Source organism: Kogia breviceps, chromosome 2 (assembly GCF_026419965.1).
Source record: "Kogia breviceps isolate mKogBre1 chromosome 2, mKogBre1 haplotype 1, whole genome shotgun sequence".
Taxonomy (NCBI): domain Eukaryota; kingdom Metazoa; phylum Chordata; class Mammalia; order Artiodactyla; family Physeteridae; genus Kogia; species Kogia breviceps.
This window is the reverse complement of record NC_081311.1, coordinates 101,146,527-101,174,174: the sequence shown is the minus strand read 5'-3', so window position 1 is coordinate 101,174,174 and position 27,648 is coordinate 101,146,527. Positions and strand designations below refer to the sequence as shown.

The window sequence follows — 27,648 nt, the reverse complement described above, 5'->3', positions numbered from 1 at the left end:
CCTATGCTGTGCACTGGGTTTTGCCTGACTAGAGAGAGCAGGTATTATGTAAATTATACTAGAAAAAAAAACAGTAATATTCTTGCTTTATCCTTAAGTTCCATTTAGGTGCAAATAAGTGAAGCTGCTCTCTGTTCTGACATGAGCCCCCAAGAGAATTAACTAGATAATCCATCTCTGACTTTCAAAAGTACAACTAATGCAGCACATTAGAGCTTTGCTTTTAGGTAACTTCAGGAAGGAGAAAGCAGGGAGGAGCTGAGTATCTTGATTAGGAGTGTGCCTGTGAGTCTCCAGAAATTCCCAGGGCATTTTAGGGTAGAAAACTATACGGCTTAAAAGGGCTTCTTTGTGAGATGCGTGTGCTGGGGCTGTCCCTTAAAGGATAAACATGCAAAATCTCATTTTCTAGGAGTGGAAATCAATGTAGTGGTGCTTTCACCTTTTATGCAAACGGTTTATCAGTACATTGCTTTATCTTTCGGATAGCAAAATACTGGCTTAAAATATTGATAGTTTTCTGTTGAAAGTACTTAAGAATATTTAAGCAGTTCAGCATTAAGCTTGTGCACAGTGCCATCAGAGGTAAATCAGGGCGATGTCATCCTTCATGCAGCGTGATCACATTCAGCAACACTGGACATTGATTAAATGTTTTGTGTGCTGTGCAAGGTGTGGTGATGGGGGTGTGATATATAAAACATTCCAACCCCTGAGAGTCTTACATTATAACTGGGACCTACTAAACTGCATATAACATCTGTTTACTGAATTTGGAATGATAAGTTTGCTTCTCCATATGAACTATTATTTTTTATAATAATAATTATTATTACTATTATATTGTATTTGAACACCTAAAGAATTCTTTCATAGCAGAGACTTCCCAATTCAGTTTAACAAACTCAGAAGATACATAAATATTTATCTGCCAGTAATTCTCAAAACAAGAATATATATATAGTATTGATCATATTTTCTGAAACAAAATTTGGGTACATTGGTCACCTGACCCTATATATTTATGGGGACAGTGGGATAGGAAATTTTAAATTGCTTAAATTTACTTTAAAATTAGAATTCTGTCCAGGAATTGCAGACATATGGCCGTTGAGATGTATATATAAAGACATCAGTAATATAGGCACCCATCCACCACTAACTAGTCAAGGGCTGAAATTACCGGTTCATTTTGGGATGGCCTTTGTAGGCCACAGCTTCCCTCTGGAGGCTATCTGGCTCCCCCGTCCCATGAATTCTCTCAGAAAACTAGGATAATGGGAGAGAGGAGGCCCTAGAAGAGGAAAAGATAGAGAGATTTTGAATACAGATTTTGATGTCAACTTAGGAATTATCTCTAACCATGTCCAAGCCTTTAAGTATAGCACTAACCACTGAAATTCCCCATCTGCATAACAGTCTTACCGTTTTTGGTTTCTTTCTGCTCGGGTTACACTCAGATAACTATGTATGGGCTTCAAGGACATCATTTTTATTGCTAATTTTTTTAGATGTCCGGCCACCTGAAGCATGCCTTTAATGAAAATTATAGCTCATCTTATTCCATACTAGAGTTTCCCCTTAAAGTATCTTTGGAATTGAACCTTTTTTTTAAGGAAATAAATGTTGCTGATAGATGGAACAGGCAATAAAAGCATCATCTGAAAATGTATTAATGTACCTTAACAGAGCTGTTCAATATGGAAGATAGTTGGCAATATTGAGGAGTGTTTTGAGTGAAGAATAATGTGGAGTAGATGTGAATTGATACACCAGTGGTCGTGGTTCATATTAGAGACATAAAGAAAACACTTTGTTCTCTTATCCATCATACACATTTAATCTTGGGGTTTTTACTGTGTTCTGAGTTCACTTTGTAAGTGAAATCCAGGGATGAAAAAGAAGAGTTTTATATGTTTTGCCTGACAGTAGTAACGCTAAACTGTGAACAAATTGGGATGTTCTTTTAAAACCCTGTGATTTATCTGACGCTATTTTCCCCCCATAAAATTTAGTATGCTAGTCCTGAACAAAAGCTGCTAGCGATCCCTGGGAATGTTGTTATGGTATTTGCCGAAGTGCTATCTAAAGTGACAATATATTCTGTGCACCCTTCCCACCACCAGACAACAAATGAGTAAATAAATCACAGAAGCTGAAGTCACCAGGGCTCACTGGGGCGGCTCTCAGCCAGACGGCGGGCCTCTACATTTCCATTTAGCTTGTAGTAGGTGTGTGTTTATGTTTTGAACTAATTGAATCATCGTTAACTATGGAAATGGTTGTGGTTTGTTAAACCTGTTGTGCTGATAGTCATCTGAGGCCAGATCTGACATCTCTGATAAAATCGTCCACTCCCTGAAGAAATGGCCAGGGAACCTGGGGAGAGATGCTGTCAGCAGCATGGCTCATGGTTGGATAAAGATCACAGATTCTCAGGTAGAATTAGCAGTAAGGCTAAATCTATAGATGCATGGGAAAGTCCAAAAGAAGTAACTGGGTATGTGGAAAGAGCATGACCCTTGAAATTACACTGTAATTAAATTCTGGCTCTGCCACTAACTGTTAACAGGATGCTTCGTAACCTATTGGAGCCTGTTTTCTTGTCTGTAAAGGGGGCCCAGAATATTTGTCCTATGTCCCCTTGGCTGTGAGTGTGTTAAAGGGTATATATGGGGTGGTTTGGTTTAACTGAGGTGTTACACAAATATTAGATGGTCTTTATTATGTCTTTTGTGTTCTGGAACGAGCTTAATGTTTCAGGCTAACACTGCCAAAGTCTCTTCCTTATGTGGTCAGTGCTAAATTATAGATTTTTACATTTTTAATATGAATTAGTAGGTGGATTTAACACTCGGCTGGATATCCAAAATGAAAAACAAATTGTTCTAACTTCTTTGACTGACTAGCTTTCCAAAGTCGGATAGTTGGTTGTCTCTTCATAGTCCCATGGTTTCATTTTGCCATCTTCAAGTTAGAAAGCTACGTGTACTTGAGGTGGGCCCCTTCCCTTCCTTTCCCTTCCCTTCCCCTTTCCTTCCCCTCCCCCTGCCCCAGTCCCTCCCTCCCTCCCTCCCTCCCTCCCTCCCTCCCTCCCTCCCTTCCTCCCTTCCTCCCTTCCTTCCTTCCTTCCTTCCTTCCTCCCTCCCTCCCTCCCTCCCTCCCTTCCTTCCTTTTCAGTGTTAAAAGATAAGGGCAGTCTCTGTCAGAAAAAGAATGAATGAGCTAGAACACAGTACACAGTATAACTATTATTATCAGATATGCAGTGTTTCTATATGTTGGCTTTGTGTTGGCCATCAGAATTCAAAATAATAAAAATAGAGAGATGAGTGAATTTTATTTTAAAGCCTTGCAACCAGAAGATATTTAAAATTATTCCTCCCATAAGCAAATGCTCTTTTCACAGACAGGACTCACGTTTGGCATGATTTCCTGTGAGTGTTACAAGTATCTTTCACTAAATTATAATTGTAATGTTGCTTACCAGGCCTTTCCTTTCTTACAGGCAGGGAATGAAATGTGCTAAATGCAAAGGTTAGATTAGGTGACATCTATCCTAGGACCCAAGAGAAGTACACAGAAAAAAAAAACAACAGGGTTTTTTTTTGTTTCTTTTTTTTCCCAAGGAAGACAGACAGACAGACTCTCTGGAAAAGAAGCACAAAGATTTTATTACACAAGATATCTTCTAGGCAGCTCTAACCTTAACGGCATTCTGTATTAACATTCCTAAACTTCCGCAGTGTTTAAATACTTATTCTTCTAAATTGAGTTTTTACAGATGAGCAAAATCGTAGACATTTAAAGCTAGAAGGGACCTTTGAGTTAGTCTATTTCTGTGTATTCTATTCAAAGATCAGGAAATTGAGGGACAGAGAAGTTATGTGACTTGACTAAAATCACACAGCTGGTTAGTGGCAGAGCTAGGACTGGAATGTAGATTTCTTACTTCTACTTGTTCTAAAACTAAAATGGGTCCCTGTTCCCACCCTGGATAAGAATAGGTCACAGTGAGATGGAACCTGATGGACCTCCAGAAACATGTGAGGCTGACCCTCCTTGTGTCCTATCAAATGAAAGGCCAAAGTATGTCCACATGTGACACACACTGCCTTTTTTCCCTTTCCCCAAATTTGTGTTCTTTAATTATCTGCCCAGTCCTGGGCTCAGACCTAGTGTCACTCCCCCAGTGATGGGGTTGAAGATGGCAGGGCCACCATGTTGAGGCCAAGTGTATGCACCAGGCAGCCACACACACCTGGTGGGACTGAAAGAAGGGTGGGGAAGGCAATAAACTTCTTTTATTACTTTTTTGTATTATAGAAATTATGAGCTCATTGTCACAACCAGTTGTCAGTTTCCTACCTCATTTAGGACACTGGTGGACAGATTTTTCTCTATTGTTGATAAAAACAATGGGCAAGCAAGCATTATTTTTAAATTAAGAAGACTTTCCAAGCAGAGAAGTTGTTTTCCTCCCACACCGGACACATAGAACCTCTCTTTGAACCTTATTGTCAATGACTGTGGAAGCCATGGAAAGTAGTTACATGCTATTAATGCCATCTGCTTCTATCAAAAGGAACCAATATAACATGTGGGCACTGGAGTCTCCGAACTCAAATAGAAATTTCCCAAGGGTTGCTCACCACACTAATACAGAGCAGTTTCTATGGTAGGCCAACATCTGACATCTATTAGTGAAGAAGACTTTAGCAATTTATGGGTGAATATGCCCAGCTTCCCTGGCTTACACCTTCTGTCCCAGTATACTATTCATAGCTACAACAGCCTTTACTCTCTGGTAGGTATTAGTTTAGATGATTAATTATATGTTCATTCTACATTCTATGTTAATCACAAGAATTAAATCAAATGGACAACCTCAAAAGTTTAAGTAAAAATGATTTATGTTCTGTATCGGGGCATCTTTGTCTAGAGGCTCTTAAACTTTGGCATAGATTAGAATTACCTGGGGTGCTCTCTAAAATTACAGATCCCTGACCCCACTCTTAGGCATTATGATTCACTGAGGCCACAGTCGGCCAAGGTATCTGTGTTTTAAACAAGCAACACTTCTTTCCTCCCCTTACCCCATGGACTGCCGCCAGCGGCTGTTGACCCACTCCCTGAACAATAGTGACCTAAGAAAATGTTAGTTATTTGTCATTGTTGGAGTAACTGCATACTAAAGAATCAAAATCACAAGATAATTTACAAACTATGAGGCCTCGTTTTGTGAGATTGTCACCTTTATCATGGTTCAGTCAACTCGTGCTTAGACTATTGCAGTAGCATCTTACTTTCCCCACATCTATGTTAACCTCCCTCCAATCCACCCTCCACACTGTACTAGAGAGCTCTTTCAGAATATATATCCTACTATGTCAACCCCCTCCCACCTACACACACACACAGGCACACACAGAGACACACACAGACACAGACACACAGACACAGACACACACACACACACACACAAATAATCAATGGCCATTACAGGTAAGGCAGTATTCCTTGACCTATGGCCTGGCCCCATTAGCCCATCCAGCCTCACTTTCCTCTCCAGCTATACATACACTTTCCTCCCCAGCTATTCAGACTTTTTAAAAATTGCCCTGCCATCCTTCCACCTCATGCTCACTTCCTGGTTCACCTCATGGTGTCAACCATGGGCGTTTGCTTTCCTGACTTCTCTTGTATCCCTCTAGTATTGATTTTTGAAGCCCCTGGAAACTCTTCTTCCCACATCACACATCACAGTACTGTTTTACATTTGCTGGTGACATATTGATTACTGTCTCCTTCCACAAGACTGTAAGCTCCATAAGAACAGGTTCCACAGGTGTTTTTATTCACCTTTGTACCCCTGGCACCTTCCACAGTGCCTGGTACTCAGGAGCTGCTCAGTACGTATTTGTTGGATGGGTGGATTAATTAATTAGTTTTGAAGTAAGGTGACCTCTTGAAACCTTCCCTGAATCCCACTGTGCTGGGCTGGGGGAAGCTGATGACCAGAAGATGAATAAGAAACATTTGGGGAAAGGGTCTTATGATCACTTTCCTGCCTAATGTTTTTGACTGAACAGTAGCTGTCCATCAGTGAGGGGCTATCCTGCCTGCTCTTCGGAGTAACTGAGCCCCCTGGACTGTCATCTGTCTGAGCTGAACTGATGCTACCCAGAGCTTTGTGTTGATTGGTATTATTTTACATAGGCCTGATGATGCTGACTACTTGAGAACAAAAGATGAGGGCTCCCCCAAAGGTGAGTCATTGCCCTGGTAACCACCTAGAGAAACTTACAGCTCCAAGGATTGCTTTATGTGCTGACAAGGCAAAGTTTGATTTAAACCCTTGGATATAACTGAACTTCTAATCTGTAGCTTCCTGCATACTGGCTGGTATTTGTTGAGGGCAACAAGCCTATGGTCTCAACCATATATGAAAGTTGTGGGGAGTGAAAGTTGTTTGTGTGGTGGCCTCACTTTTATAGAACTCACTGTTGATTAAAGTCTATAAAGAACTGAAATGTGAAAACAGGTCATCTCTGTAATCAACTTATTCTCGTCACAGTTTGGCATCCTCAGGAGTGGACTTGGCTCATTTGTCTTGTTTCTCTCTTAGAGGTTTATATGAAGAATATAGTTTATTTAAAACCATATGTTTCTGAGCTCTGTCTTGCTCTCTTTTTGCTAGGTAAGTCACCAGTGAACCATTAGCAAAGGAACTAAAATTTCTAATTGAAATGGGTTATTTATGTGTAGATAGAATGTGTATGCTTAATTTTTAAATATATGGGCATGCTTTTTGAGTATAATATAAATTAAACAGATGTCCTTTCTGAAATCCACAGCAGTGATCCATCAGGAGGGTATAACCATATTTTCAGCTCTTCCAAATCTCCCTTTCCCTTCTACCTCTTTCTTTCCACTTACTTTCCTCTTTTGCTCATCTACTTACTTAAAATATGTCCTTTCCATTTGTCCTCTTTCTCAATATAACATTACACTCTAGCACTCTCATTGGTAAATGAGTAAAGAGGCAAAGGATGGGATGGGTAACTCAACAGTACTTACTGGGTTTGTTTTAGGGCATTTTAGGATTAGAACACAATGAAATGTGGCTTTAGGTCAATGGCTAGCCTGAGCAGTGTGCACATACGGCTTTCTTTCCTGGGCAGTGTCCCTTCAGAGCCGTCGCGAGCCTCCTCTCCACCTGTAGAGGACACTGGTGGCACCCTGTGCATACCTCAGAACGATCCGGAGCACTCCCATGATTTCTAGCTATCAGTGTCTGTGTTGAGGGGCACTTTTACGTGAGAAGTATTTTTTAAAAACCTTACTGCCTGTGGCAGGCTGAAAACTGACACCCCAGGAGCTGCCCCCAATTATCAATTCTTACAGGTTGGTGCGTAAACGTCCCAACCCCTTAGCCCCTGGGGTGGGATGTTTCTGAGGCCTGCGTTTCGCCCCATTTCCCTGAGATTCCCGTGGATTTCACTTCAGCTGCTTAGTAGTGTGCTATTCAGTGGCTCCCTTCTCTGAGTCAATTCCTTACTCCTGTTTTCTGCATTTCTCAAATGAAGCACATGCACTCAGCTCTTTGCTCTTTAAGAACCCAAGCTAGACAGACACTAACTAATGATTTAGCAATATTAACCGGGAAATTAAGCTGTGAAGTGATATTTTGCAGGGAACCACATTCAAAAAGCCTTGACTTTGCCATCAAAGCCCTTCGTCCTCTGCCTTCTCTGCTTGGGAGACCCCTTCCTACCTTCATACCACCTTTGCTGCCATCTCTGGTGCTACCTGTTCTCTTTAGTTCTTCAAACAACTCAGTTTTCTGTATCTCGAAAACAAGGCTTTCCACTTGTCTCTTCAGTGCCCTTTGGCTGTAGTTCTTTATATTTCCTTTCCTTCTCTGCCACTCTTTCAAATAAACATCTAAGAAAATTACTTCTATTTTTTCTCTTCACTTTTTGCATAACCCCTGACAATTTGCGTATCACCATCACACTTGAGTCAAATAGCTCTCAAGTCCCCACTAACAACCTTCTTTTTACAAAATGTAGAGGTCCTTTTTGTGTTCTCTTGTCAGTTCTGTTACCATTGAGCATATTGATAACATTTCCTTCCTGAAAATTATGTCTTGAGTAATTGAATTCTTAGAACCTTAACATTGCAAGGGACATTTAGTCCAACCATTACATTTTACATCTGGGGGAAACTGAGGACTGAAAAGATCTATTGATTTGCCCCGCAAGGAGCAAAAGTTCGTCTGACCTACCATCCAGTATGAGAACTGCTTTTGGTAAGTCCTTATTCCATACTTTCACAGTATTCATAATTTTGATTCCTTCTGATAGAAAACCCACCCAGCTGTCTCCTGGCTCCTTCCCCCCTCAGCCCATTCTCCATTGTAACAGTCAGGATGCTGTTTCTAAAATGTAAGTCATACCCTATCGCTCCCCTACTTAGCCTCCAATTCCTCTTCACTTAAAATAGAACCCAAACCCCTTTCCATGCCTGGCAAGACCCCCTTATGGTCCAGCTCTCTCTCTGATCTCATTTTCTGCTATGCTTACTGTTACAGCCCCTACGCTCCTCACACGAACTCTCCCTAAGCTGGTCAGCAAGGCAAGCTTAGCGCTGCCACTCAGTACTTGCTTTATTATTTCTTCTGTTTGGCATGTTTTCCTCCCAGACCGTTGCATGGCTGCTTCCTTCCCATTCCCATTATGTGGTCTCAGCTTAAATGGCCACCTCCTCAGACATGCCTTACACCAATGTCACCTCTCATACTGTCCATAAACATACCACTGGTTACAATCATATAACTTACTGATTTGGCTTGGAGTTTGCCACGTTTCCCACAGTTAGCACACAAATTCATAGAGTATAGGAACTTTGTCTTGTTTGCCATACCTCCAGCACCTAGACCATCGAATGGCCAATAGTTTGCATCCAGTAAACATTTGTAGGATAAATAAATGAATTAATGAATGATATCTGAATTTTTCTTTCTCATTTCCAAGAACCCTTTCTTTTACTCTCCAATTCTATTACTCAACTACCTCTCAGTGTTTCTTGCCATATAATCAAACTGGTTTCCTCATGAACCAATAAGGACAAAATGTATTCCTCACTGGGGCCTTTGTTACAGTTTTCTCTTTGACCAAAAATCCCATCTTATGCCTCTCTAACTATTCAAGTGGAATCACTCCACCAAAACATAAGTCATGTTCCGTTTCCACGAAATTACGCCTCCCAGTCATCACTGATCACCCTTTCTTCAATTTTGTAAAGTGACCCCTACATTTTATGTAACCTAAACACTCATATGTAATCTGTACTAACTTGAATTGTGTCCAGTTCTTTCATATAATAATATTTCGGCACTGTGCCTAGACAGTGTAATGTGCATGTGTGCGTATGGACAGCCAATCCTCATGATTTTTGGACTTTGTGAAGTCACTCCCTAAAATTTATATACAATCCCAACATCAAGCCCTGCAGTGCTTTCATGGTCATTCATGGACATTCACAGAGGAGTGAAAACTTTAAGTCATCCCACACCTGTGTTCCCAGCTTAGGTCAACCAAAGCAACGCCCCACCTTCTTTTTTTAAGCTCTTCTCCTGGAAATGTGTCCTTTTTGTGCTCTATTTAGTGACACTTTTTTACGTTTTATGCTTTTTGTGAGTGGTCTTGCTGTTGAAAGTGGCCCCCAAGCATAGTGTGAAGTGCTGTCTAGTGTTCCTAAGTGCAAGAAGTCTGTGCTGTGCCTTGTGGAGAAAATGGACGTTAGATAAGCTTTGTTCAAGCATGAGTTATAGTGCCATTGGCGGTTAGTTCAGTGCTAATTAATCAACAATATATATTAAACAAGGTGTCTTTAAATAGAAACACTCATACAACAAGATTATGTATTGATTAATGATGAAACTGTTGCAACCAGACACCTCCAGAAACCTAACCCTATACTTCCCCTAGGAGCAATGATTCAGTATTTGTTAATCCAGTGCTCATGACAACTTTATAGAACACATCATGAATAATGAGAATTGACTGCAGACGTGAGTATATTATATATGGGGCTGTTAGCCTCATTTAGGGATTTAGGAGACAAAGAACCCAAGAGTTATTGAAATTAAGTAGTTTGCCCAAGATTATTTGCCAAGCTAGTAAATGGTAGATCTGGAATCCGGTTGCTATATTCCAAAGTCTTTTGGCTTTCAGTTGATGACACCAGTGTCTTTTCTTTGTTTCTTTGCTTTAATTAGCTACAGTATCCTAATTATTTCAGGATCTATATATATGTGTGTGTGTGTGTGTGTGTGTGTGTGTGTGTGTGTATACACACATGGGCATATATGCCCACATATATATATATATATATATATATATATATATATATATATATACACACACACACACACACACACACACACACACACATATACAAAAGTAGAGGTAGATGATATTTTTTTAACATCATTATTGGAGTATAATTGCTTTACAATGATGTGTTAGTTTCTGCTTTATAACAAAGTGAATCAGCTATACATATACATATATCCCCATATCTCCTCCCTTTTGTGTCTCCCTCCAACCCACCCTATCCCACCCCTCTAGGTGGTCACAAAGCACGAAGCTGATCTCCCTGTGCTATGCGGCTGCTTCCCACTAGCTATCTATTTTACATTTGGTAGTGTATATATGTCCATGCCACTCTCTCACTTTGTCCCAGCTTACCCTTCCCCCTTCTCCCTTCCCCCTCCCCGTGTGCTAAGTCCATTCTCTACGTCTGCATCTTTATTGCTGTCCTGCCCCTAGGCTCTTCAGAACCACTTTTTTTTTCTTTTTTTCTAGATTCCATGTATATGTGTTAGCATAGGGTGTTTCTTTTTCTCTTTCTGACTTACTTCACTCTGTATGACAGTCTCTAGGTCCATACACCCCACTACAAATAACTCAATTTCATTTCTTTTTGTGGCTGAGTAATATTCCATTGTATATATGTGCCACATCTTCTATATCCATTCATCTGTCGATGGACACTTAGGTTGCTTCCATATCCTGGCTATTGTAAATAGTGCTGCAATCAACATTGTGATACATGACTCTTTTTGAATTATGGTTTTCTCAAGGTATATGCCCAGTAGTGGGATTGCTGGGTCGTGTGGGAGTTCTATTTTTATTTTTTTAAGGAACCTCCATACTGTTCTCCATAGTGGCTGTATCAATTTACATTCCCACCAACAGTGTAAGAGGGTTCCCTTTTCTCCACGCCCTCTCCAGAATTTACTGTTTGTAGATTTTTTGATGATGGGCATTCACACTGGTGGGAGGTTATACCTCATTGTAGTTTTGATTTGCATTTCTGTAATGATTAGTGATGTTGAGCATTCTTTCATGTGTTTGTTTGCAATCTGTATATCTTCTTTGGAGAAATGTCTATTTAGGTCTTCTGCCCATTTTTGGATTGGGTTGTTTGTTTTTTTGATATTGAGCTGCATGAACTGCTTGTATATTTTGGAGATTAATCCTTTGTCAGTTGCTTCATTTGCAAATATTTTCTCCCATTCTGAAAGTTATCTTTTCATCTTGTTTATGGTTTCCTTTGCTGTGCAAAAACTTTTAAGTTTCATTAGGTCCCATTTGTTTATTTTTGTTTTTATTTGCATTTCTCTAGAAGGTGGGTCAAAAAGGATCTTGCTGTGATTTATGTCATAGAGTGTTCTGCCTATGTTTTCCTCTAAGAGTTTGATAGTGCCTGGCCTTACATTTAGGTCTTTAATTCATTTTGAGTTTATTTTTTTGTATGGTGTTAGGGAGTGTTCTAATTTCATTCTTCTATATGTAGCTGTCCAGGTTTCCCAGCACCACTTATTGAAGACGATGTCTTTTCTCCATTGTATATTCTTGCCTCTTTTATCAAAGCTAAGGTGACCATATGTGCAAGGGATTATCTCTGGGCTTTCTATCCTGTTCCATTGATCTATATTTTGGTTTTTGTGCCAGCTCCGTACTGTCTTGATTACTGTAGCTTTGTAGCATAGTCTGACATCCAGGAGACTGATACCTCCAGCTCTGTTTTTCTTTCTCAAGATTGCTTTGGCTATTCGGTGTCTTTTGTGTTTCTTACAGATTTTTTGGAAATTTTTTGTTCTTGTTATGTGAAAAATGCCATTGGTAGTTTGATAGGGATTGCATTGAATCTGTAGATGGCTTTGGGAAGTATAGTCATTTTCACAGTGTTGGTTCTTCCAATCCAAATACATGGTATATCTTTCCATCTGTTTGTATCATCTTTAATTTCTTTCATCAGTGTCTTTTAGTTTTCTGCATACAGGTCTTTTGTCTCCTTAGGAAGGTTTATTACTAGGTATTTTATTCTTTTTGTTGCAATGGTAAATGGGAGTGTTTCCTTAATTTCTCTTTCAGGAATTCAAGAGACTTCTGTGCATTAATTTTGTATTCTGCTACTTTACCAAATTCACTGATTAGCTCTAGTAGTGTTCTGGTAGCATCTTTAGGATTCTCTGTGTATAGTGTCATGTCATCTGTAAACACTGACAGTTTTACTTCTTCTTTTCCTATTTGGATTCATTTTATTTCTTTTCCTTCTCTAGTTGCTGTGGCTAAATCTTCCAAAACTATGTTGAATAATAGTGGTGAGAGTGGGCAACTTTGTCTTGTTCCTGATCTTAGTGGAAATGGTTTCAGTTTTTCACCATTAAGAACAATGTTGGCTGTGAGTTTGCCATATAAGGCCTTTATTATGTTCAGTAAGTTCCCTCTAGGCCTACTTTCTGGAGGGTTTTTATCATAAATGGGCGTGGAATTTTGTTGAAAGCTTTTTCTGCATCTGTTGAGATTATCATATGGTTTTTATCCTTCAGTTTGTTAATATGGTTTATCACATTGATTGATTTGCATATATTGAAGAATCCTTGCATTCCTGGGATAAACCCCACCTGATCATGGTGTATGATCCTTTTAATGTGCTGTTGGATTCTATTTCCTAGTATTTTGTTGAGGATTTTTGCATCTATGTTCATCAGTGATATTGGCCTGTTGTTTTCTTTCTTTGTAACATCTTTGTCTGGTTTTGTTATCAGGGTGATGGTGGCCTCATAGAATGTGTTTGGGAGAGTTCCTCCCTCTGCTATATTCTGGAAGAGTTTTAGAAGGATAGGGAAGGATAGCTCATCTCTAAATGTTTGATAGCATTCACCTGTGAAGCCATCTGGTCCTGGGCTTTTGTTAGTTGGAAGATTTTTAATCACAGTCTCAATTTCAATGCTTGTGATTGGTCTGTTTATATTTTCTATTTTTCCTGGTTCAGTCTTGGAAGGTTGTGCTTTTCTAAGAATTTGTCCATTTCTTCCAGGTTGTCCATTTTATTGGCATATAATTGCTTGTAATAGTCTCTCATTATCCTTTGTATTTCTGCAGTGTTAGTTGTTATTCCTTCTTTTTCATTTCCAATTCTATTGATTTGAGTCTTCTCCCTTTTTGCTTGATGAGTCTAGCTAACGTTTTATCAGTTTTGTTTATCTTCTCAAAGAACCAGCTTTTAGTTTTATTGATCTTTCATATCATTTCCTTCTTTCTTTTTCATTTATTTCCAATCTCATCTTTGTGATTTCTTTCCTTCTGCTAAATTTGGGGGATTTTTGTTCTTCTTTCTCTAATTGCATTAAGTTTTGGTTGTTTATTTGAGATGTTTCTTGTTTTTTGAGGTAGGATTGTATTGCTATAAACTTCTGACTTAGAACTGCTTTTGCTACATCCCATAGGTTTTGGGTTGCTGTGTTTTCATTGTCATTTGTTTGTAGGAATTTTTTAATTTCCTCTTTGATTTCTTCAGTGATCTCTGGTTAATTAGTAGTGCATTGTTTAGCCTCCATATGTTTGTATATTTTTACAGATATTTTCCTGTAATTGATATCTAGTCTCATAGCGTTGTGGCTAGAAAAGATACTTGATACAATTCCAATTTTCTTAAATTTAGCAAGGCTTGATTTTTGACCCAGTATATAATTTATCCTGGAGAATGTTCCATGAGCACTTGAGAAGAAAGTGTATTCTGTTGTTTTTGGATGGAATGTCCTATAAATATCAATTAAGTCTATCTTGTTTAATTTATCATTTAAAGCTCGTGTTTCCTTATTTATTTTCATTTTGGATGATCTGTCCATTGGTGAAAGTGGGGTTTTAAAGTCCCTTAATATGATTGTGTTACTGTCAGTTTCCCCTTTTATGGCTGTTAGTATTTGCCTTATGTATTGAGGTGCTCCTATTTTGGGTGCATAAATATTTACAATTGTTATATCTTCTTCTTGGATTGATCTCTTGATCATTATGTAGTGTCTTTCTTTGTCTCTTCTAATAGTCTTTATTTTAAAGTCTATTTTGTCTGATATGAGAGTTGCTACTCCAGCTTTCTTTTGATTTCCATTTGCATGGAATATCTTTTTCCATCCCCTCACTTTCAGTCAGTATGTGTCCCTGGTCTGAAGTGGGTCTCTTATAGACAGCATATATACAGGTCTTGTTTTTGTATCCATTCAACCAGTCTGTATCTTTGGTTGGAGCATTTAATCCATTTACATTTAAGATAGTTATCGATATGTATGTTCCTATTAACATTTTCTTAATTGTTTTGGGTTTGTTATTATAGGTCTTTTCCTTCTCTTATGTTTCCTGCCTTGAGAAGTTCCTTTAGCATTTATTGTAAAGCTGGTTTGGTGGTGCTGAATTCTCTTAGCTTTTGCTTGTCTGTAAAGTTTTTAATTTCTCCATTGAATGTGAGTGAGATCCTTGCTGGGTAGAGTAATCTTGGTTGTAGGTTTTTCCCTGTTATCACTTAAATATGTCCTGCTACTTCCTTCTGGTTTGCAGAGTTTCTGCTGAAAGATCAGCTGTTAACCTTATGAAGATTCCCTGGTATGTTATTTTTTGCTTTTCCCTTCCTGCTTTTAATATTTTGTCTTTGTATTTAATTGTTGATAGTTTGATTAATATGTGTCTTGGTATGTTTCTCCTTGGATTTATCCTGTATGGGACTCTCTGCCCTTCCTGGACTTGACTATTTCCTTTCCCATATTAGGGAAGTTTTCAACTATAATCTCTTCAAATATTTTCTCAGTCCCTTTCTTTTTTTCTTCTTCTTCTGCGACCCTGGTAATTTGAATGTTGGTGCATTTAATGTTGTCCCAGAGGTCTCTGAGACTGTCCTCAATTCTTTTCATTCTCTTTTCTTTTTTCTGCTCTGCGGTAGTTATTTTCACTAGTTTATCTTCCAGGTCACTCACCCGTTCTTCTGCCTCAGTTATTCTGCTATTGATTCCTTCTAGAGAATTTTTAATTTCATTTATTGTGTTGTTCATCACTGTTTGTTTGCTCTTTAGTTCTTCTAGGTCCTTGTTAAATGCTTCTTGTATTTTCTCCATTCTATTTCCAAGATTTTGAATCATCTTTACTATCATTACCCTGAGTTCTTTTTTGGTAGACTGCCTATTTCCTCTTCATTTGTTTGGTCTGGTGTGTTTTTACCTTGCTCCTTCATCTGCTGTGTGTTTTTCTGTCTTTTCATTTTGTTTCTCTTACTGTGTTTGGGGTCTTCTTTTCGCAGACTGCAGGTTCGTAGTTCCCATTGTTTCTGGTGTCTGTCTCCAGTGGGTAAGGTTGGTTCAGTGGGTTGTGTAGGTTTCCTGGTGGAGGGGACTAATGCCTGTGTTCTGGTGGATGAGACTGGATCTTGTCTTTTTGGTGGGCAGGTCCCCATCTGGTGGTGTGTTTGGGGGCATCTGTGACCTTATTGTGATTTTAGGCAGCCTCTCTGCTAATGGGTGGGGTTGTGTTTCTGTCTTGCTAGTTGTTTGGCGTAGGGTGTCTGTCCAGCACTGTAGTTTGCTGGTCATTGAGTTGACCTGGGTCTTAGCGTTGAGATGGAGATCTCTGGGAGAGTTTTCAGCATTTGATATTACTTGGAGCTGGGAGGTCTCTGGTGGACCAATGTCCTGAACTCGGCTCTCCCACCTCAGCGGCTCAGGGCTGACACCCGGCTGGAGCACCAAGACCCTGTCAGCCACATGGCTCAGAAGAAAAGGGAGAAAGAAAGAGAGAGAGAGAGAGAGAGAGAGAGAGAGAGAGAGAGAGAGAGATGGAGAGAGAGAGAGGGAGGAAGGGAGGGAGGGAGGGTGGGAGGGAGGAAGAAGGAACAGAAAATAGTTATTAAAATAAAAAAATTTTAAATATATTTTTAAAAATTAAAAAAGTTCGTAAGAAGAAGAAAGAAGAGAGCAGCCAGATCCAAAACCAAATCCACCAGTAATAACAAGCACTAAAAACTACACAAAAAACAAAACAAACAAACAAACAAAAATGGACAGACACAACCCTAGGACAAATTGTAAAAGCAAAGCTATACAGATGAAATCACAGAAAGAAGCAGACACATACACACTCAGCAAAAAAGAAAAAGGAAAAAATATATATATTTTAAAAAAGGAATAGAGCAACCAAATCAATAAACAAATCTACCAATGATAATAAGCTTTAAATACTAAACTAAGATAAACATAAAACCAGAAACAAATTAGATGCAGAAAGCAAACCCCAAGTCTACAGTTGCTCCTAAAGTCCACCGCCTCAATTTTGGGATGCTTCGTTGTCTATTCAGGTATTCCACAGATGCAGGGCACGTCAAGTCGATTGTGGAGATTTAATCCGCTGCTGCTGAGGCTGCTGGGAGAGATTCCCCTTTCTCTTCTTTGTTCGCACAGCTCCTGGGGTTCAGCTTTGGATTTGGCCCCACCTGTGCGCGTAGGTCGCCTGAGGGCGTCTATTCTTCGCCCAGACAGGAGGGGGTTAAAAGAGCAGCTGGGTCGGGGGCTCTGGCTCACTCAGGCCCGGGGGGAGGGGCACTGAGTGCGCAGCAAGCCTGCGGCGTCAGAGGCAGCGTGACGTTGCACCAGCCTGAGGCTCGATGTGCATTCTCCCGGGGAAGTTGTCCCGGATCACGTGACCCTGCCAGTGGCGACTGCACAGGCTCCCAGGAGGGGAGGTGCGGAGAGTGACCTGTGCTTGCACACAGGCTTCTTGGTGGCGGCAGCAGCAGCCTTAGCGTCTCATGCCTGTCTCTGCTGTCTGCGCTGATAGCCGCGGCTCGCACCTGTCTCAGGAGCTCATTTAGGCGTTGGTTTGAATCCCCTCTTCTCATGCACCCAAAACAATGGTCTCTTGCCTCTTCGGCAGCTCCAGACTTGTTCCCCGACTCCCTCTTGGCTAGCCGTGGCACACTAACCCCCTTCAGGCTGTGTTCACCCTGCCAACCCCAGTCCTCTCCCTGCGATCCGACCAAAGCCCGAGCCTCAGCTCCCAGCCCCCGCCCGCCCCGGCGGGTGCACAGACAAGCCTCTAGGACTGGTGAGTGCTGGTCGGCACCGATCTCTGTGTGGGAATCTCTCCACTTTGCCCTCCGCACCCTGTGGCTGCGCTCTCCTCCCTGGCTCCAAAGCTTCCCCTTCCGCCACGCACAGTCTCCGCCCTGGAAGGGGCTTCTAGTGTGTGGAAACCTTTCCTCCTTCACAGCTCCCTCCCACTGGTGCAGGTCCCGTCCCTATTCTTTTGTCTCTGTTTTTTCTTTTTTCTTTTGCCCTACCCAGGCACGTGGGGAGTTTCTTGCCTTTTGGGAGGTCTGAGGTCTTCTGCCAGCGTTCAGTAGGTGTTCTGTAGGAGTTATTCCACATGTACATGCATTTCTGATGTATTTGTGGGGAGGAGGGTGATCTCCATGTCTTACTCTTCCGCCATCTTGAAGATCCCTCCCTAGATGATATTTTTTAAAAGCTTGCTTTACAGTCCCAAGTTAGTGTTTAATTACAGTGATCCCACATCTTGAAGGAGAAGTAGAAGGATCTCTTTATTTCAAAATTGTGTTGGTAACTGCAGATTTCAAGTTTCTTATCATGGAAGTGAAAGTCTGCTGAGTGAACAAACCTTAAAGAGTCAAAGCTGTAAAAATACAGTCATAACCTGGATTTTTGTCCCAGCCTGAGGATCTGAACATTAAACTTACTGAGCATGAATCTGAGCTGAACTTAAACCTGCTGCAGAAGTGAACACACCTGTAGGTTGTATGTGGACTTGCCCAGGCCTGATTTCATAGAGAGCTATCACTTGCCTAGTCAGTTGCACATTCATATAAAGAAAGGGAAATTATATCTTAAAATCTGTAGGAAACAGATTAACACCTGTTTATCTGTATAGATTAACATGGGTCAAGTTTCTATGTCATCTCCAGTGTTTTATATATCTATAGATACTCATGTCTATTTATATATGTGTACATATACATTGACATTTTTACTTACTTCATATCTTATTTTCAAAAAATAAGTTAAATAATTTCAGGACTTCCAAAGTACTTTAGTGAACACAGTTTGAAAACCTGTTGTTTTTTTTTCCCACTTATGCTATTCTTTTCTCAGTAGATTTTTTAAGTGCTTAAAGGTTAAGAATCATATTTTTTGTGCTTCTGTATTTGCAAATGATCTTAGTTTAATGCTAACTATAAAGAAGCCTCTCACCATTGATAATCCAGTTTAGCCCACATGGTTGCCAACCAGCTGTTTTTAATACAGAGATTTCTGCAGCATTGTGGTTAGAATTCAAAAGTGTGACGGAATGATGTCACCTGATTCTGTGGCACGGTATCTTGATGTATGTAAAAAAATGGATGAAATTCTATTTTCATATGATAGGCTCTTGACATTTCTTTTTCCCTTGAAAACAAGAGCCAATCATGAGGCTCAAATTAATACTTCTCTACTTCCGAAGAGCTGCCAGAGACAAGGTTGAGTGAGGAGCCTCCAGCAAGCAGGGAGGGAAGACTAGATGACATTTTATGTCTGCCTCAAGGCTATAGTACAAGTCCTGGAGTGTTAGAACGGGGACTGTAGGGTCCTTAAGAGCCCTGTCATTAGTGAGCCAAAGGAACTAAATGGTTTCAGCTTAGAATGCTGAAATCATTATCATTTTAATATTTTGTGATATTTTCTTTTCCCTTAAATTAATGGATTGGTTGCATGTCCAGTGACTTTGATGATCTTATTTTGAGGAGGTAAGCTGTTCACAAGTCAAGGTATCAAGGTTGACTTATTTTTCCCCAGTTTAGAGCACAGCTGAATTTCATGCTGCATATAAAAATGGATTAACCACATGACTCCACCTACCGTTTTTATGGGCTCAGTCACTTCTCCAACAAAGCAGAGGACGTGTGCATTCAGTGGTGGTGACTCAATGACTTGTCCCACTAAGATTCATTAAAATTATCTACTGTGTTTACTAATGTAAGCCCCACTCAGAATTTGTTTAGCTAAACCTTCTCTACCTCAGCCCCAGAAAGCATGCAAAAAGAGTAGGGAGGTTCCAAACTTCTCAACCTTAAACTCTTGCTTATTTTTCAGTGGAGATTATTGAAAACAACAATTCTTTCTTGCTTCAGGAAAAACTGTCAGAGGAAGAGAGAAAACACAAGGAAGCTTTGGAAGACTGTCACATGGTGGTAGATGAGGATTCAAGGAGTGAAGGCAGCAGTGCAGATGAGGGGAAAGAAAAGACCAAATTGCTGTTAGAAAGATTGAAGGCTCTAGAGGTAAGAAATGGAACCATTTTTACACGTTTACAGAAAAATAACCATGTTCTGCTTCTTGTATTGGCCCTGCTTTTGAGTAAATATCAATCTTCCTTTCTTAGTTCTCCCAGACTAATAGGATCTAGTAGCTCCCACTGGGATGCGTTTGTCAATGATGAGCACAGAGTTAAAATTTGTGACCCTGAAAGAGTCTTGACCTAGTGACTATGATTGTACTGCCTTAAAAAAGTGCATAGATCAATAATTCATTTTACTTTCAGTTTGACCCTCAAACTGGATCAGTTTCCCTAAAATTACAAGTTCCTTGAGGGAAGGGCTATGTGATATTTCTCTTTGTTTCCCAATGCCTAATGATCAAATAAGTGAATGAATAAACAAAATATTGAATACTATGTAAGGGCGATTGTAAGAAAAATAATTTTAAGCAGTAGAGCTATTTCTTCAAAAAACAAAAAAGCTTGTGCAGAAGTGCACCATGTAAGACATATAAAAATAGAGGTGAAGTTGAGCTAAGGGGTGCTTTAAGGAGGGTTTTCAACCACTGTAGTCCTCCAAAACAGTTTGAAAACTCTTGTCTGTTACTTAGTGGCATTTGACATCACTTCGAGTGTTAATTCCTGAATATTTATAGCAGTCCTCAAAGAGCATTTCAGTTATTGGTTCACATGCTGAAAGATCTAGCAAAGATGCCTTTGTCCATGAGTTGGCTTACCTACCTTCAATAAATGTTCTGTTTGCATATAGAACTGAGACATAATCATTTTTAAGCAAGGACTATGGTAAGCCCACCTTTTCTTAAACTAAGCACAAGGGACCATCAGCCAGTATCTAAAAATGTAGTTCTTCCATAGTGTCTACAGAATCCTGAAACTTCCTGCAGTAATGTGAAGAAATAAGACCTCGAGAGATCTTGTTTTCTACAGTTGGTTTCTGCAATCCTGACCCTAACCCTAACCTACCACCTTGTCTGTAGGTGCATGCCATTTTTACTTAATTTCCTCAGCAATAGTGAAGCAAAATAAATAAGATTATGCATTTTGGAGTTGGGTTCGAATCTCAGTTCTATTATTTTCTAGTTTTGAAACCTTAGGCAAATTAATTAGGCTCTCTGTGTGTCTGTTTCCTCAACTGCAAAACTGGGGATGATAATGGTAACTTTCCTTACAGAGAAGTATCGAGGGTTAAGTGAGTAAATATTTGTACAGCAGTGCCTGGCATATGGTCTTTTCTATCCTCCTACTCCAAGGCTCCTGCCTTTCCTTACATGATTTTTCCCCCATTTATCTGAATGCAATGATTAATATAAGAACTATGAATGAAAAACTTCAGCTGCTCTACACAGGAGTGACTTAAGTGCGTTATGTCACATATGGGGCAGAAGAGAAGTCAATTTAGGGAACTGCTGATGGTTCCTTTTCAGCAAAGGGCCAATAATCACCCCTGTTTCCCCAAAGGTTCTCATACTTTTATCATTTTTAATATAATCACCATGAAAAGTGGGAAAGCCTTCTCAAGGGAAACCGAGGTGGTTATCTGAGAGTTTTGAGAACTCATGGCTTTGTCTTGAGGTTGAATTAACTGGATTTAATAGTAGGAAGGAGTTGATATTACAATTTATTTCCCTAGAACCGTATACTTAAATTGTTAGTTTTGTTGATGATTGTGGTGCACATTGCTTTTAGTTCATCTAATTGTCACTGAGACAACTTTGTGAAGGACATTTTATTTAATCAAGCTAAAAGTATTTTAAAAATACCTTTGGCAGCAAATGTTTCTTAAACCCTCACTGAGTAAATGAGAAGCACCATTTTTTTTCCCTTTCACAGAGATCTTTACACTTCAGGCAACAACTCTTGCCTCCAGCATCATTTGGATGCAATAGATGATGTCTCTAAATGCCATAAAGCCCCGCAATTTTAATTTACGAACATGTATTATTTTCTAAATTAATGTCCTGTAGTCACAGTGTCAGAGCTTGTTCTGTAAAATTCTTTGCTCAATAGTAAGTGAACTCTCTCTTTGCTCCCAAATCTCACTATTGTCTGCTTAAACAGATAATAAAAAGAAATCGTATCACATATAGGCATACCCCACATACACACTCATACATCATCTGATTTTCCTATGAATTTCATTTTACTTTATTTGATTTTTAAAAATTTACTATTTATGTTCTCTGTATAGAATCCTTTGCATAAGTTAGCAATTACTGTGAGAAGATAGAGGGCTGCTTTTGACAGATCGTAATCACAGCTGGTCACAGACCCCCTACATAGATTTATACACTTTAACAAAATGCTCTTTTGCAAGATTGTAGGTGAATTAACCATAATGCTTCAAAATTATTTGGGTGAATTTTGATGTCATACAGCAAGATTTTAGAAAAAACAAAACTATTTTCCATCAGTATATTTTTGAAACAACCATATTTGTGTACCTTAATCCCTTGGCCCCTGGTGTGGTAGGAGCAGAGAGGGATGGTTGTCAGGGTGATGGAAAACAGATTTCCTTAATTCCTGCTCCACAAACAGGTCCCAAGAAGGTGTGGAAAAGAAGCGATACAAATTTACTTTTAATATTATGTTCTTGATGAATATCACTGTTATTCAAAACCAGCCTAGGGAGGAATGGATTGGGAGTTTGAGATTAGCAGTTGCAAACTATTATATATAGAATGGATAAACAACAAGGTCATACTGTATAGCACAGAGAACTGTATTCAGTATCCTGTGATAAACCATAATGGAGAAGAATATGAAAAAGAATGTGTGTGTATATATATGTGTAACTGAATCACTTTGCTATACAGAAATTAACACAACACTGTAAATCAACTGTACATGAATAAAATAAATTTTATTTTTTTAATATCTTTATTGGAGTATAATTGCTTTACAATGGTGTGTTAGTTTCTGTTGTACAACAAAGTGAATCAGCTATACGTATACATATATCCCCATATCTCCTCCCTCTTGAGCCTCCCTCCCACGCTCCCTATCCCACCCATCTAAGTGGTCACAAGGCACTGAGCTGATCTCCCTGTGCTATGTGGCTGCTTCCCACTAGCTATTGGTTTTACATTTGGTAGTGTATATATGTCCATGCCACTCTCTCACTTCGTCCCAGCTTCCCCTTCCTCCACTGTGTCCTCAAGTCCGTTCTCTACATATGCGTTTTTATTCCTGCCCTTCCACTAGGTTCATCAGTACCATTTTTTAGATTCCATATATGTGTGTTAGCATACGGTATTTGGTTTTCTCTTTCTGACTTACTTCACTTTGTATGACAGAATCTAGGTCCATCCAGCTCATTACAAATAATTCAATTTTGTTCCTTTTGTGGCTGAGTAATATTCCATTGTATGTATGTGCACCATCTTCTTTATCCATTCATCTCTTGATGGACATTTAGGTTGTTTCCACGTCCTAGAAATTGTAAATAGTGCTTCAATGAACATTGTGGTATATGCATCTTTTTAAATTATGGTTTTCTCAAGGTATATGCCAGTAGTAGGACTATTCTATTTTTAGTTTTTTAAGGAACCTCCATACTGTTCTCCATAGTAGGTATATCAATTTACATTACAACCAAAAGTACAGGAGGGTTCCCTTTTCTCCACACCCTATCTGGCATTTGTTGTTTGTAGATTTTTTGATGATGGCCATTCTGACCATTGTGAGGGGATACCTCATTGTAGTTTTGATTTGCATTTCTCTAATGATTAGTGATGTTGACCATTCTTTCGTGTGTTTACTGGCAATCTGTATATCTTCTTTGGAGAAATGTCTATTTAGGTCTTCTGCCCATTTTTGGATTGGGTTGTTTGTTTTTTGATATTGAGCTGCATGAGCTGCTTGTATATGTTGGAGATTAATGCTTTGTCAGTTGCTTCATTTGCAAATATATTCTCCCATTCTAAGGGCTGTCTTTTCATCTTGTTTATGGTTTCCTTTGCTGTGCAAAAGCTTTGAAGTTTCATTAGGTCCCATTTGTTTATTTTTTATTTTATTTCCATTACTCTAGAAGGTGGGTCAAAAAGGATCTTGCTGTGATCTCTGCCTATGTTTTCCTCTAAGAGTTTGATAGTGTCTGACCTTACATTTAGGTCTTTAATCCACTTTGAGTTTATTTTTCTGTATGGTGTTAGGGAGTGTTCTAATTTCATTCTTTTACATGTAGCTGTCCAGTTTTCCCAACTCCACTTATTGAAGAGGCTGTCTTTTCTCCATTGTATATTCTTGCCTCCTTTGTCAAAGATAAGGTGACCGTATGTGCATGGGTTTATCTCTGGGCTTTCTATCCTGTTCCATTCATCTGTGTTTCTGCTTTTGTGCCAGTACCATACTTTCTTGCTTACTGTTGCTTTGTAGTATAGTCTGAAGTCAGGGAGTCTGATTCCTCCAGCTCTGTTTTTCTTTCTCAAGATTGCTTTGGCTACTCGGGTCTTTTGTGTTTCCATACAAATTGGGAAATTTTTGTTTTAGTTCTGTGAAAAATGCCATTGCTAATGTGATAGGGATTGCATTGAATCTGTAGATTGCTTTGGGTAGTATTCTTTTTCACAATGTTGATTCTTCCAATCCAAGAACATGGTATATCTTTCCATCTGTTTATATCATCTTTGATTTCTTTCATCACTGTCTTATAGTTTTCTGCATACAGGTCTTTTGCTTCCTTAGGTAGGTTTATTCCTAGGTATTTTACTCATTTTGTTGCAATGGTAAATGGGAGTGTTTCCTTGATTTCTCTTTCAGATTTTTCATCATTAGTGTATAGGAATTCAAGAGACTTCTGTGCATTAATTTTGTATCTTGCTACTTTACCGAATTCATTGATTAGGTCTAGTAGTTTTCTGGTGGCATCTTTAGGATTTTTTTTCTTTTTTTTGTGTGTGTGGTATGCAGGCCTCCCACTGCTGTGGCCTCTCCCGCTGCAGAGCACAGTCTCCGGATGCCCAGGCTCAGCGGCTGTGGCTCACTGCGGCATGTGGGATCCTCCCGGACCAGGGCACGAACCTGCATCCCCCGCATCGGCAGGCGGACTCTCAACCACTGCGCCACCAGGGAAGCCCTCTTTAGGATTTTTTATGTATAGTATCTTGTCATCTGCAAATATTGACAGTTTTACTTCTTCTCTTCCAATTTGGATTCCTTTAACTTCTTTTTCTTCTCTGATTGCTGTGGCTAAAGCTTCCAAAACTATGTTGAATAATAGTGATGAGACTGGGCACCCTTGTCTTGTTCCTGATCTTAGAGGAAATGCTTTCAGTTTTTCACCAGTGAGAATGATGTTGGCTGTGGGTTTGTCATGTATGCTTTTACTATGTTTAGTAAGTTACCTCTGTGCCTACTTTCTGGAGAGTTTTTATCATAAATGGCTGTTGAAGTTTGGTAAAAGCTTTTTCTGCATCTGTTGAGAGTATCATATGGTTTTTATCCTTCAGTTTGTTAATGTGGTGTATCACACTGACTGATTTGCATATATTGAAGAATCCTTGCATTCTTGGGATAAACCCCACTTGATCATGGTGTATGATCCTTTTAATGTGCTGTTGGATTCTTTTGCTAGTATTTTGTTGAGGATTTTTGCATCTGTGTTCATCAGTGATATTGGCTTGTAGTTTTCTTTTTTGTGTGACATCTTTGTCTGGTTTTCATGTCAGGGTGATGGTGGCCTCGTAGAATGATTTTGGGAGTGTTCCTCCCTCTGCTATATTTTGGAAGAGTTTGAGAACCATAGGTGTTAGCTCTTCTCTAAATATTTGACAGAGTTTGCCTGTGAAGCCATCAGGCCCTGGGCTTTTGTTTGTTGGAAGATTTTTAATCACAGTTTCAATTTCAGTGCTTGTGATTGGTCTCTTCTTGTTTTCTATTTCTTCCTGGTTCACTCTTGGAAGGTTGTACTTTTCTAAGAATGTGTCCATTTCTTCCAGGTTGTCCATTTAATTGGCATATAGTTGCTTGTAGTAGTCTCTCATGATCCTTTCTATTTTTGTGGTATAAATTGTTATGTCTCCTTTTTCATTTCTAATTCTGTGGATTTGAGTCTTCTCCCTATTTTTCCTGATGAGTCTAGCTAATGATTTGTCAATTTTGTTTATCTTTTCAAAGAACCAGCTTTTAGTTGTATTGATCTTTGCTATTTTTTCCTTCATTTCTTTTTCATTAATTTCTCATCTCATCTTTATGATTTCTTTCCTTCTGCTAACTTTGGGCTTTTTTCTTTTTGTCCTTCTTTCTCTAATTGCATTAGGTATAAGGTTAGGTTGTTTATTTGAGATGTTTCTTATTTCTTGAGATAGGATTGTATTTCTATAAACTTCCCTCTTAGAACTGCTCTTGCTACATCCCATAGGTTATAGGTTTTGGGTCGTTTTATTTTCACTGTCACTTGTTTCTAGGTATTTTTTGTTTTCCTCTGATTTTTTCAGTAATCTCTTCGTTGTTTAATAGTGTATTGTTTAGCTTCCATGTGTTTGTAATTTGTACAGTTTTCTTTCCTGTAATTGATATCTAGTCTCATAGTGTTGTGGTTGGAAAAGATACTTGGTAAGATTTCAGTTTTCTTAAATTTACCAAGGCTTGATTTTTCACCTAAGATATGATCTATCTAGGAGAATGTTCCGTGTGCACTTGAAAAGAAAGTATATTCTGTTGTTTTTGGATGGAATGTCCCATAAATATCAACTAAGTCCATCTAGTCTAATGTGTCATTTAAAGCTTGTGTTTCCTTATTTATTTTCATTTTGGATGATCTGTCCATTGGTGAAAGTGGGGTGTGAAAGTCCCCTACTATGATTGTGTTACTGTCGATTTCCCCTTTATGGCTGTTAGCATTTTCCTTATGTATTGAGGTGCTCCTCTGTTGAGTGCATAGATATTTACTATTGTTATATCTTCTTCTTGGATTGATCCCTTGATCATTATATATCCTTGTCTCTTGTAATAGTCTTTATTTTAAAGTCTATTTTGTCTGAGTATTGCTACTCCAGCTTTCTTTTGATTTCCATTTGCATGGAATATCTTTTTCCATCCCCTCACTTTCAGTCTGTATGTGTCCCTAGGTCTGAAGTGGGTCTCTTGTAGACAGCATATATATGGGTCTTGGTTTTGTATCCATTCAGCCAGTCTGTGTATTTTGCTTGGGGCACTTCATCCATTTACATTTAAGGCAATTATTGGTATGTATGTTCCTATTACCATTTTCTTAATTGTTTTGCATTTGTTTCTGTAAGTCCTTTGCTTCTCTTCTGTTTCCTGCCTAGAGAAGTTCTTTTAGAATTTATTGTAAAGCTGGTTTGGTGGTGCTGAATTTTCTTAACTTTTGCTTGTCTGTAAAGGTTTTAATTTCTCCATCAAATCTGAATGAGATCCTTGCTGGGCAGAGTAATCTTGGCTGTAGGATTTTACCTTTCATTACTTTAAATATATCTTGCACTCCCTTCTGGCCTTTAGAATTTCTGCTGAAAGATCAGCTGTTAACCTTATGGGGATTCCCTTGTATGGTATTTGTTGCTTTTCCCTTGCCGCTTTTAATATTTTTTTCTTTGTGTTTACTTTTTTTTAGTTTGATTAATATGTGTCTCGGAGTGTTTCTCCTTGGATTTATCCTGTATGGGACTTCCTGTGCTTCCTGGACTTGATTGACTATTTCCTTTCCCATGTTGGGGAGGTTTTCAACTATAATCCCTTCAAATATTTTCTCAGAACCTTTCTTTTTTTCTTCTTCTTCTGGGACCCCTATAATTTGAATGTTGGTGGGCTTAATGCTGATCCAGAGGTCTCTGAAAGTGTCCTCCATTCTTTTGATTCTTTATTCTGCTCTGCAACAGTTATCTCCACCATCTGATCTTCCAACTCACTGATCTGTTCTTCTGCCTCAGTTATTCTGCTACTGATTCCTTTTAGAGTATTTTTAATTTCAGTTATTGTGTTGTTCATTACTCTTTGTTTGCTGTTTTGTTCTTCTAGTTTCTTG

General features: G+C 39.1%; 1 protein-coding gene across 8 annotated transcripts in view; it reads left to right on the top strand.

Moving 5' to 3' along the window:
- NCKAP5 (NCK associated protein 5) overlaps positions 1-27,648 on the top strand; it is a 1,012,185-nt gene that overhangs the window by 675,610 nt on the left and 308,927 nt on the right. For 7 of the 8 annotated variants that reach the window (XM_067025888.1, XM_059055602.2, XM_059055601.2 and 4 more), the window contains one exon: positions 19,522-19,671. The exons of the other annotated variant lie outside the window; for it this stretch is intronic. In XM_067025888.1, the coding sequence (XP_066881989.1) occupies positions 19,522-19,671 (150 nt within the window). The remainder of the gene's footprint in view (positions 1-19,521; positions 19,672-27,648) is intronic. 8 annotated transcript variants of the gene reach the window in all.